We start from the raw sequence: 12,219 nt of genomic DNA on the forward strand, positions 1-12,219 counted from the left end.
ATATCAGAATAGCGGATAGAGGAATCATTCAAGGGGTCAGGTCTACTTACTTTATCTTTCTTTCCAATTTTATTGTGGGTTTTATAAGAACCTTTTTTGCTTTGTGGATAAAAAAAGAGTTTTTTTTTATAATCCGCTTGTTTTATTCTAACAAATTTTATATGGAACTGCCCGCTGAAAAGAAAATCGATTTGATTGTCTCTCAGCCTATATCGAATTTTGGAAAGAAAAAACCAAAATTTTCTTCTTTTTTTTGAACCAGTATAAATTTTATACCTCCGATCAGAACAAACACACAAACTACAAATATTTAGGTGCGGTCGTTTTCAGCTTGCACGAGAGGTCTCCTTCCATCCGAAAGACAAAATTCCGAGGTCTCTGCATCCTCTTTGTTCCCGCCTTCTGCGAAACCCCACCCAAAACCCCCGAAAATGGCGGCCTCTCACGCGCCGCCGGCCTCCGTCGCCGCCGCGACGGACGGGGGCATCGAGGAAAACGCGATGGCAATCCTCGATTCCTCCGGCATCAAGGACTCCCGCGACCTCCACGACGACCGTAACCGCTCCCCTATCTTTTCCCTCTTCGGTTGATTAATCAATTAGGTTTCTTCCTTCCGTCTCCGTGTAGCAATCGAATCTCGCCGCCGCTAAATCCTTGATGTAACTCTGCAGGAGTCGCCTTCTTGGAGGCCGTGCGCTCCGCCTGCCTCGCCGCCGACAACCCATCGGCCCCATCGTGGTACGGACCTCACCCACCTAGGCTGAGTATAGATTGGTGCCCTCTGCGTCTCTACTCTTCCCTCCTATTTAGCTGCGTCATTCAGCTCAAAATATAGCTATATATTCCCTCTGTCCCAATATAATTTTATATCCCAAAATAAGGACTTGAGAAGCGTCCAACCCAAGTTAATTAACGAGGACCAATCAGGAGTTGGCTGATGAGAATACTTGTACTTTAGTTGTTTCTCTTCCACATTTTTTTTGTTACTGTGATGCGAGCTTGAGAACTCTCTGCTTTAACTGGTTTCTTAAAGTAGAGGTCAACTTTTGTTGCAGATGATCTTGTGTTAAGCATGTGCTCCCTATTTGGAGTCCCTTGCTACACTTAATTTTTCCTAAAATTCTCAGAAGTCCTTATCTACGAGGGAGTAGTATTTTGGGCTGATGACGATACTCTGGCTGTCCTGTTCCATAAATTTTGTTGCATTGTGATGAAAGCTTGAGAATGTTCTTCTGTATTTGTTCTCTTAAACTAGATGTTAACTTCCGCCTCAAATTCTCCTGTGTTCTGCACGTGCTCCTTATGCAGAGTTGGAGCATTTCCTGCATTATGTGCCTACTTATTCAGTTCAAGTTGTCTTTACTGAATATTTGTTTTTTTTTGTGAAACTGTTGTACTATTGTGGCCATAAGTTATTTTGGTCGGTTATACGATGCCATGGTGCACTTTCATGTGTTTCTGCCCTTTTGCCAGGAGAATGTACAATGGTGTTTTCCAGATTCTTCGAAACAGTAGCTCTCTGGAGCTTGCTGTGGCAAGTTTCCATCTCTTAACAGAATTGGGCAAGGTAAGGCGTTCCTTACCATTTCCTCCATCTGTCTGCCACTTGATTGCAAGTTCAATCGTTCCTTGTTCCGCTGCCCCTTTATCTGTTGATCTTGGCAATTCAACAATATATAATGCCAATGTGCTATTTTAGTGACACTTCAACATTTCTTTTGTTTATTGACACAACTGACTTTCAGTCTACCGCCCTTTCATTTTCTGTCTGCGGTTTAGGGGAGCTTTAGTGATTTTCTTGGATACAAAATTCCTACCAGAAAATATCTCACTTCATGGGTGATTTTTTTCCCTTTGCAGCAATATCCAAGAACATATGTGACAGATTCTGGTGGACACCAATCTTTGATGATAGTTAAAGAGGTAAACAAATAAGATAATATAATTTCATAAAACACTCTCTTCATAAAACTGTCATGTATTATATTGAACTTCTAACACAAATATTTTCTCATTCTACACAGTGCTGGTTACCTTTTATCCTTGGCAATGGTGCTGTTAGTAGTGAGATTGGGGGAAACGTGAGGAGCTCAGATCACCTATTTGATCCTTCAGTAAGCTGACATTACATATAATGTTCTCATCTTGTAAATAATAGTTCATCTATTCAAACTCTGTTTTAGTAGCGATGAAAAATCCATTGTCATTATTCGGATCCTTTTTTGGGCCAAAATGTATTCCTTATTTCGTCGGCTATGGGTATACTTGTAATGTACCTTTTGAGTTTTTCATTTAGGTTGTTCTTTTCCCTTGTGACCCCTGTTCTCTTTAGGACTTTTTGATATATATTTTTTAAAAAGTTTGTAGACCCTTTTGACTTATGTGGTAAGCGTTAGTTCTAGTTGATACTATTAGGTAGGGATTAAGAAGTATCGTTGCCATTTGGGTTGTTACCTTACTCTAATTACTTCCCTCGTTTGTTTAGACTTTAGGCAATAGTTGCTGTAAGTACATTAGACCAATGTACTTGACTTTGTCAAATTTTCTTTGTCGCGGAAATATTGAAAATATCTGACTCTGTTTTGCCCTTCCCAAGAGATTCTCGTTGCTGATTGAGGCTATTGTGGAACCAACAAATGCCACGGATGATGATAGTGGAATTAAGGTAACACCATGATGTTTTAGCTTCTCACAGATGTTTGCAAGCTGTTTCTTGATTAATATTATATTTTTATTGTTTCCTAAAGTATCATAAATGGCACACTTGTTCAACTGATCATTGAATATCAAATTGCTTGTTTTATTTATCTGAGTCATTTGACACAGTAATTTGGTTAATGACGACCCCCCCCCTCTGTTGCAGCCCCTTCTCTGCACACTTTATTGTTTGATTTTGTTTTTCTCTTCACCTCCTTTGATTTCTGGTCCTTAGGATTTGTTCTGGATTGTTCATAATCATGTGAGTATTTTTAGTTAGATTGCTCAGAAGAATAAATAATAAAGGGATTCTATCACATGTCTGCGTTAGTTTCTGATAGGATTCCGGATCCTACCGAGATCGGGGGACGAGCTCGGCGACGGCTTTGAGGCGCCGTCCTTGAAGGCGCTACAGTACCGCGGCACTGTTCACGGGAGAGAGAGAACTCGGCGGCTAGGGTTTCTCCCGGCTCCCTTCAGGAAGCCGGAAACAATAATATGTTTCTGCTTGCCAAAATAGTCCCTGATTACAAGTATTTATATCGTCTATTGAAATATGAAAATAACCCCCTGATTCTATAGAAATTATCTCGACTTAGCCACTAATACCCTTTTGCCCCTTTTGCCGGCTATAATACATGCCGGTCATAACATCTCTCCCCGCCTGCGCAAACAGCTCGTCCTCGAGCTGAAAGTCGGGGAAGTGAACACGGAAATCCTCCAAGGGCTCCCAAGTAGCATCGTCGTCCGTTAGCCCACGCCACTTGATCAACACATGCCAGACTCCACGGCGCTGCTGCGCCCGTAACGCCCGAGCCGGCTCCGGAGACAGCCGGCCATCAACGGTCGGTGGCAGCGCGCCTGGCAGTGCTGGCGGCTCCCCCCGATGGCGCTTTAGGAGGCTCACATGAAAGACATTGTGGAGCCGGGCACCCTCAGGAAGCTCCAAGCGGTACGCCACAGCGCCCACGCGTTCCAGGACCCGGAACGGCCCGGCGTAACGCGGCCCGAGCTTGTGCTTGGCGCGGGGGTCCAGCGACTGCGTAGTGCGGTGAAGTAGGCGCAGCCAGACCCAGTCGTCGACGGCAAACTCGATATCGCGGTGGCCAGCGTCGTAGTACCGCTTGGCGAGCTGCTGGGCCTGTAGAAGTCGTTGACGAACCTCCGCGAGAATGTCGTCGCGGCCACGGAGGAGGGCGTCAGCAGCCTCCGTGCGCGCCGTCCCCGGCCGGTACGGCACCATGGGCGGTGGCGGGCGGCCGTAGACGACCTCGAACGGCGACACGCGAAGGGCGGTGTGGAAGGAAGTATTATAACAATACTCCGCCCACGAGAGCCAGTCCACCCATGCGCGAGGCCGATCCCCTGTAACACAGCGCAAGTACATAGCAATCACCTTGTTAACCACCTCGGACTGGCCGTCGGTCTGCAGGTGGAACGCCGTGCTGAGGCGCAACTTGACGCCCGCCATCCGGAAGAGATCCCGCCAGACATGCCCGGTAAACACCGGATCCCGATCACTGACGATGGATGTGGGGAATCCGTGCAACCGGACGATGCCGTCGAAGAATGCCCGAGCGACGGAGGTGGCCGTATATGGGTGGCCCAGCGCAATGAAATGCGCATACTTCGAGAAGCGATCCACCACCGTCAAGATGACCGACTTGCCGCCCACCTTGGGGAGGCCCTCGATGAAATCCATGGAGACGTCCGCCCACACTTGGGACGGCACCTCCAAGGGCTGCAGCAGCCCGGCAGGCCGTAGAGACTCCGTCTTGTTGCGCTGGCACACCTCACAGGACCGCACCCAATCTTGCACCAGGGTACGATCGCCGGGAACGAAGAAGTCGGAGCGAAGGCGGTGGAGAGTCTTCTGGACGCCCTCGTGGCCAGCGGAGTGGGCCAGCGAGAGCACCTGGTGGCGCAGATCACCGTGGTCGGGCACGAAGATGCGGCGCCCGTGGAGAAGCAGCCCGCCGTCCGAGCGCCAGGGCGCCTGCAGCTCGCCGGCCGCCAGCTGCTGTTGCAGCAGCTGCGCATCAGCCGCCGTCACAGTCGCGCGGCGGATGTCATCGATGAAAGCGAAGGAGGGGCCCGAGATGGCGCACGCACTGGCGCCCCCTTCCCCGCCCGAGTCGGCCACTGACTCGGTGTCGCGGCGAGACAGGGCGTCAGCCACCGTGTTCAACCGGCCAGGGCGGTATTCGACGGTGAAGTCGAACCCAAATAGCTTGCTGATCCATTGGTGCTGGGGTACCGTCGACAGACGCTGGTCCAACAAAAACTTCAAACTGTAATGGTCAGTGCGGATGAGAAAATGACGACCCCAGAGGTACGGCCGCCAGTGGCGCACCGCTTGCACCAAACCAATCAATTCGCGCTCATACGCCGCTAGCTTTAAGTGACGAGCCGCGAAGGGCCGGCTGAAGAAAGCGAGGGGCCCGACACCCTGATGCAGGACGGCACCAAACCCCACGCCCGAAGCGTCGCAGTCCACCATGAACAACTGATCGAAATCCGGCATTTGGAGGACCGGTCCGGTAGTGAGGGCGCGCTTGAGCGCCTGGAACGCCTCCTCCGCCTCAGCGTCCCACACAAACGCGTCTCGCCGCAAGAGACGCGTAAGCGGGGCAGCGATGAGTCCGAAGTCCCGGATGAATTTCCGGTAGTAGCCGGCGAGGCCCAGGAACCCCCGGAGGGCTCGGGCGCCACGCGGAGGGGGCCACGCCGCGACGGCAGCCACCTTGTCGGCGTCCATAGCGACGCCCGCAGCAGAGATGACGTGGCCAAGGTAGGCCACCGACGTCGCGCCAAAGGAGCACTTCGAGCGCTTGAGGTGCAGGCGGTGAGCACGCAGCGCGTTGAGGACGATGGCGATGTGCTGCAGATGCTCCGCCCACGATGAGCTGTAGATCAGAATGTCGTCAAAGAAGACGAGCACAAACCTTCGCAGGAGCGGTCGGAGAACGTCATTCATCAGGGCCTGGAATGTCGCCGGAGCATTGGAGAGGCCAAAGGGCATCACCAAGAACTCGTAGTGCCCGTGGTGGGTGCGGAACGCCGTCTTGGCGATGTCGTCCGGGTGCATGCGCACCTGGTGGTAGCCCGAGCGCAGATCGAGCTTAGTGAAGAATTGAGCCCCATGGAGCTCGTCAAGCAGCTCGTCCACCACCGGGATCAGGAACTTGTCCTTGGACGTCTTGGCGTTGAGGGCGCGATAGTCGATGCAGAAACGCCACGAGTTGTCCGCCTTGCGGACCAGCAGCACCGGGGCTGAAAATGGCGACGTGCTGGGCCGAATAATCCCCTGAGCTAGCATCTCGCGACACTGGCGCTCCAGCTCATCCTTCTGGAGCTGCGGGTACCGGTACGGCCGCACTGCCACAGGCGGCGTCCCCGGAAGGAGATGGATGCGGTGGTCGTATGAGCGGGGAGGCGGAAGGCCCTGAGGCTCGGCGAAGATGGCGGCGTGCTGCTGTAGGAGACGGTCCAGCAGGGGCTGCTCGGAGACAGCCGCCACTGCCGCAGTGGGCGCCTGCGACGCCGCGTCGGTGGCACCCCCCTCACCGCGCCAGACGATGCGCCTGCCCTGGCGCCGGAACGATAGTGTCATCGCCTCGAAGTCCCACAAGAGAGGACCCAATGTCTTCAGGAAGTCGACGCCGAGGATGAAGTCAAAGCACCCCAAGTCGAGGCCGACGCACGTGATGGCGAAGGACTCGGACCCGACGACGAGGGGTACGTTGCGCGCGATGCCCACACACGAAAGTCGATCTCCGTTGGCGACGGTTACGCGGAGCTGAGCACCCCCCGAGGCACAAAGACCCAGGCGGCGCATGGTGGCACTCTGAAGGTAGTTGTGGGTGGAGCCGGTGTCAAGAAGCGCTAGCAAGCGCACGCCCTTGATGGAGACCCGCAGCAGCATAGTGTTTTCCGTGCGGATGCCGGCCACCGCATGGAGGGACACCACCAAGGCATTGGCTGCTGTAGGTTCGGCGGCCGGTTCCTCCTCCGTCGGGTGAGGCTCATCAGCCGCCGCGTCGGCGGCCAGGAGGTCCTCGTCAATGTAATCATCAGCCTCCAAGTAGAAGAGCCGCGGGCACACATGGCCACGGACGTAGGGTTCGTCACAGTTGAAGCAAAGGCCCTGTCGGCGACGTTCAGCCATCTCCGCCGGGGAGAGACGACGGAAAGGTCGAGCGCCAGCCGCGGGCGCCTGCTGGGTGTTGGTCGCGGCCTGCGTGGCAGCCCCGGCCTGCCCGTAGCCTCCTCCAGGGGCGCGCGGCGGTGGCAGCAGCCCCTGCCGCTACTGTAGCCGTGGTCCCCGGGAAGAGACCGGAGGAGCGACCGCCGCGGCGCGACGTTCAAATGCCCTGGCGAGGTACATAGCCGTCTGGAGATTCTGCGGATCGCGGAGCTCGACATCCATCTTGATGTGCTCGGGAAGACCACCCACGAACAGCTCCGCCTTCTGAGGTCCGGAGATGTTCCGAGAGTGGCAGAGTACCGCGTTGAAGCGCTGCGAGTACTCCTGGACCGTCGACAGGAAGGGCAGCCGCGCCAGCTCGGAGATACAAGTATTCCGCACGGCCGGCCCGAACTGGAGGTTGCACAAGGACCTGAAGCGATCCCAAGGCGGCATGCCCTCATCTTGTTCCAGGGCGTAGTACCACGACTGTGCTGCGCCCTTAAGATGGTAGGACGCGAGCCACGTCCGGTCGGACGCCAAGGTGCGCTGCCCGCGAAAAAACTGCTCACACTGATTGAGCCAGTTCAGCGGGTCCTCAGAGCCGTCATATGTGGCGAACTCCAGCTTGTAGAACTTCGGCGGTAGCCGGTCGGAAACGGCGTCAGCACCGGCAGCGGCCGCAGCTGCCGCTGCTGCGTCGGCCGAGGCAGACCCTCCAGCGACGGTTGCTGCCAGGGACGCCGCCGGGATGAGATTACCGTCCATGCCGCCGTAGAGGACGCCGGAGACCGACGGGGCGGCGTGGAACGCCGGCGCAGCTGTGCTGGCCGAGTATGGAAAGGACGGCTGCGGCGTCGTGGACGTATAGATCGGGGCCGACGTGGCCATCGCCCACGTCGGGATCGGGGACGGCGAGGGAGGGAATTGGATTTGGTGGATGGGAACAGATGACGTGCGGGGCGGAGGGTGGTTGGACGACGGCGGCGGCATGCCATACGGGTACGTGATTGCGAGGGTGGGCGTTGGCGCGGCTAGGGACGGAGGTGGCGGCGGCATGGGGAAAAGGTGCGGAAGCGGCGGCTGTGGTGGTGATCGCTGGGCGTGGAGCAGTTCCTGGAGGACGCCCCGCACCTCCTCCATGGAGGTCTGCATGGCCGCCATGTTGTGGCTCAGCCCGGCAATGGCCACCGAGGTCTGTTCCTGGGACAGGAGAACGACGGGAGCGCTCGCGCCCGCTGAGTGGGCGACGATCGCCCCAGAGGTCATGGGGACAGCGAGCGAGGTGGAGGGCGGCGGCGATGATGGGCGCGGCGGCGCGGACAGCGAAGGGGAGGACGCGGGTGGGTAAAGCGAGGCCGAGGGCTGGGAACCTGACATCTCTGATACCAGATTGATAGGATTCCGGATCCTACCGGCGAATGGTCGGAGGTTGTAAGGGTGAGAGATCGGGGGACGAGCTCGGCGACGGCTTTGAGGCGCCGTCCTTGAAGGCGCCACAGTACCGCGGCACTGTTCACGGGAGAGAGAGAGAACTCGGCGGCTAGGGTTTCTCCCGGCTCCCTTCAGGAAGCCGGAAACAATAATATGTTTCTGCTTGCCAAAATAGTCCCTGATTACAAGTATTTATATCGTCTATTGAAATATGAAAATAACCCCCTGATTCTATAGAAATTATCTCGACTTAGCCACTAATACCCTTTTGCCCCTTTTGCCGGCTATAATACATGCCGGTCATAACAGTTTCCCTGTTTGGTTTTCTGCAATTAGTAATAAGTTACACCAACCTTTGCCTTTAAAATGGGAAGCTTATATTTTTATTGTTTTGTTAATCAAAGTAAACTAATGTTTTCATCTATCTGACAGCTGGAATTAGGTTCTAGTCACTAGATCTATCTGTTCGACTATTCATTTCATGGATGAGTCTAGAAAGTAATCTGTTTATCTCTTCATTGCATTTCATGGATGAGCCTAAAAAGTAATATTTTTATCTTTTTGATGCGTCTAAAAAGTAATCTGCTTTATCTCTTTCGTTGCATTTTGCTGGTTTATCTGATTATTTGCCTTTGGACTTTGAAATTTCAGTTAATTTCTGTTCTATGACCTAGGCTATCAAGAATATGATGCTGTTCCAGTATCTTGTCAACACACTTGAAGCAGATTTTGTGCCTCGCCATATTGCATACAAAGGTAAACTACTCAGAAACCTTGCTGTTTATCTCGTGGCTTTTATATGTCTGCAAAGTGAAAGAGATGTCTTATCAGTTTTCTGATTGTGTTACAGAGTCACTAGACTGGGTGATTTTCAGAGAGTCTCTCTTAAATATGCTTCTGGTATGATCTACATGAATCACAAAAAATGCACTATTTTTCTTTGCTCTGTCTGCATGGATTTAAACTTACCGTTTTCATTTAAAGAGGTTTTATCTGGACATGTGGTTGTTGTTCGAGTTACATGGCACTAATGTGCCTTCTTGTGTAATTTTAATTTGTGACAGTGATGAACTTTTTGTCGACAACTATTAACAGGGATCACGAAAGCTCATGTTCAAATCTTTCGTGAAGAACTGCATGTTTATTCTACTCAACCAGTATCACCCTGAAGCTAAAGATGAAGTTGAAGACATCGTACCTTCTGAAAGAAAAGCTAAATCAGCATCTGATCACGATTTCTCCCTAAACTATTCATCCTTTGAGTCAGAAAGGACACTCGTATCTCTCAGGAAATTATTTGTGATGGTTAGTGTTTGGAATTTGGTGATACCCATACCTTGTTATAGTCTAGTACTCTAGTGCTAACCATCATTCTTATATAGGTTATGAAACTTGACTTGATCAGGAAAGAAGCAGACACATTAGGGCTAACTTCAAGAGCTGACGGGTTCAGGTGAGCCAATGCTTTTTGAGCTGAAGGTGCTGTTAATTGAGTATTGACATGCTATTTCCTTCTTTGTAGAAACCCTATCATGGAAATTATTTTGGATGAGCTAACCTACAACAGCAGTTATTTATCCCCATTTCTCTTGGTAATTGCAACCCATTGCCATCTCTTGACCACTGTTTTTCTTGTACAAATATCTTAATTCCTTTGTTCATGTAATCATGTTGTTTTTGCGTTGGAACTTCCATAAAAAGATTCACTGGTTATGCATCAATGGCTTCCTGTAAACCCCTATGCACAGTTTCAAGTTTACTGCTAGCTGTTTTGCCAATGGGGAAGCATATGGCTTGATTGGTCAGTGTTAGTAGGGCTAGTTTGGAAACTCCAAACCCCCTGGGATCCTGGACTTTTCCCGGAGTTGGCAATCCATGGGTATTTCATTTTACTTAGTCACTTAGTTCTCCGTAGAAGGCTTTGCATCCCTAGGTTTACCTCCCCCTTGCTTCCAAATTAGGCCTTAGTGAAATTAAAAATTTCAGACCAAAGAGTAGCTGTAGCCATCAGGTTAGCTTGAGTGTTTATTAACTCTATGTTCGAGAAAAAGTGTTTATTACCTTATACACAGAAGATCTTTAGTGTCAGCAATCTAGCTGCTAGCCTGCAACTCTTCTGCAGGGCGTTCTGAAGAAAAACAAATTTGAAGATGTAACTAGAAAGCAATGCTTTTAACTCCACATCTGTTTCGATTGCTCATTTTACTGTGATTCTTTAGAAGCTTGTTCTTGCACTTTTAATTGTAGACAAATAATTCCTTGAATAACTATAACAGGCCTTTGTGGAAGGGAAGTGGAAATTGGAGATTATTCTGCAGTACTTTTCAAAATATTGTGGCAAGGTATTCTAAATTTACTCTTCAATGACCTCACTTGTCCCAAAGACAATATTTCTTTTTAAAAATCTGGTTAAGATAAAAATGAGTTGATTATTGCAGCTTTTTCTGGCCTCTTGTAGGCTTATTGGTATCAGCTGTCAGCTCGCCTCTGAACCAATAGCTTTCATACTTATTGTTGATTCATTAGTAATTTGTGTTTATAGGCTTACATTTGTTACAACTTACAAATACATACATAAAATTAAGTTAACATTTCCAGTATTATCATGTTGCTTCAAGATGTGCAATTGAGACTTGTCCTTATGCTTGGTAACTTCCATTCCAAATTTCCTGAGTGACCATGAAATCATGCATGCTGTTTCCTCCCTCCTTTTCTTCGCAGGGCCCAGTCCGTACTCGAAGGAGGTCTGATAATTCACAAGAAGATTTGAAACTGGAAAGTGTTCTGAGTTTCTTTTTGACAGCCACAAGCGCAAATGCTATTGTCAAAAAGATGGGTGCAGAAATTTCTCAGCTTCTCTTAACACATGCTTACCAGGTTAGAAACCCCAAAGACTTCTACGGTTCCTTCTTGATTTTTTTTTTAAATCATGTCTTGAACTAGATTTTGATACATGCCAAAGCAAAGTGACTGCAGAACTTAAAGCCACTGAATATTACCTTGTAGACTATAAGAATCAAGAAATTATGTGCCAATGCACTTCCCTGGAAATAGTTTATTAGGTGAAACTTGGATATACAAAATATGGGAAGCATTTTTCTTTTGTGACCTGCAATTTACAGCTTGTGCAAATGGTAGTATGTCCTGTCACGGATGCTCATATGTACTCTTGTGCTGGTGCTGGTGTGCACAGATAGTTTTTGCAGATTCATCTTAGCAGTCCAAGTTACCTGCCATTGCACTTCCCTGGAAATAGTTTTTGCAGATTGCTCCAATGACCTAATTATTCTAGATAAATGATCGCCACCCTAAGTTACCTGCCAATCATGTGGGATTTGTTATATCCCAAACTCATCCAGATGAACCATAATCGTGTCTTGCTGGCACTTCCTTTTACATAACATGTAATATGGGGAAAATTAAGTCTGTGACATGACAAAACAAGCTGTTTTACAGAGATAAGATAACTTTGAACTTGCAGGATGATATTGTCATCTTTATTCTGTAAAATAATGTTTCCCCTTGAATGTCTCTTAGCTTTTATATTTAAATAGCATGAACACCCTTTCCCCTGTCACCAGTGCGACCCCTCTACAACCAGCCCATTGCTGTGAACATCTCCTAGATTGTGAGCCACTTAACCACTGCCATGGTCCTGAATGCCTCTGCAGTGAATTTTCTGGTGACTTCCAAAATAACATGAGGGCAAAACCAGCATTTCAGCTACCCATATAAACAGTGTCTGCAATGATACTATTTAGCAAATCTTTTCCTTTGCTGGTACCATTTATATTTTCATTTTTAATGATGATACTGTGTTAAGTCCAGCGATAATATGTATAGCACATCTTTTAACTTTTAATTCAAGAAAGCAATCTTAAGTATTATTGATAGAGCTGTTA

General features: G+C 49.7%; 1 protein-coding gene across 1 annotated transcript; it reads left to right on the forward strand.

The window, feature by feature from the left end:
- The first annotated feature begins 368 nt into the window (after nt 1-368).
- On the forward strand, nt 369-11,412 carry LOC136531552 (negative regulator of systemic acquired resistance SNI1-like). The gene is made up of 13 exons (XM_066524201.1): nt 369-555; nt 672-738; nt 1,474-1,567; nt 1,861-1,923; nt 2,025-2,114; nt 2,597-2,665; nt 8,992-9,073; nt 9,168-9,217; nt 9,413-9,622; nt 9,700-9,770; nt 9,840-9,909; nt 10,594-10,659; nt 11,039-11,412. Exons 1-13 carry the CDS (start codon nt 432-434, stop codon nt 11,258-11,260), a joined length of 1,278 nt encoding a protein of 425 aa, XP_066380298.1. The 5' UTR covers nt 369-431; the 3' UTR covers nt 11,261-11,412.
- Nucleotides 11,413-12,219: the final 807 nt, after the last annotated feature.

Source organism: Miscanthus floridulus, unplaced genomic scaffold (genome assembly GCF_019320115.1).
Source record: "Miscanthus floridulus cultivar M001 unplaced genomic scaffold, ASM1932011v1 fs_370_2_3, whole genome shotgun sequence".
Classification (NCBI taxonomy): Eukaryota; Viridiplantae; Streptophyta; class Magnoliopsida; order Poales; family Poaceae; genus Miscanthus; species Miscanthus floridulus.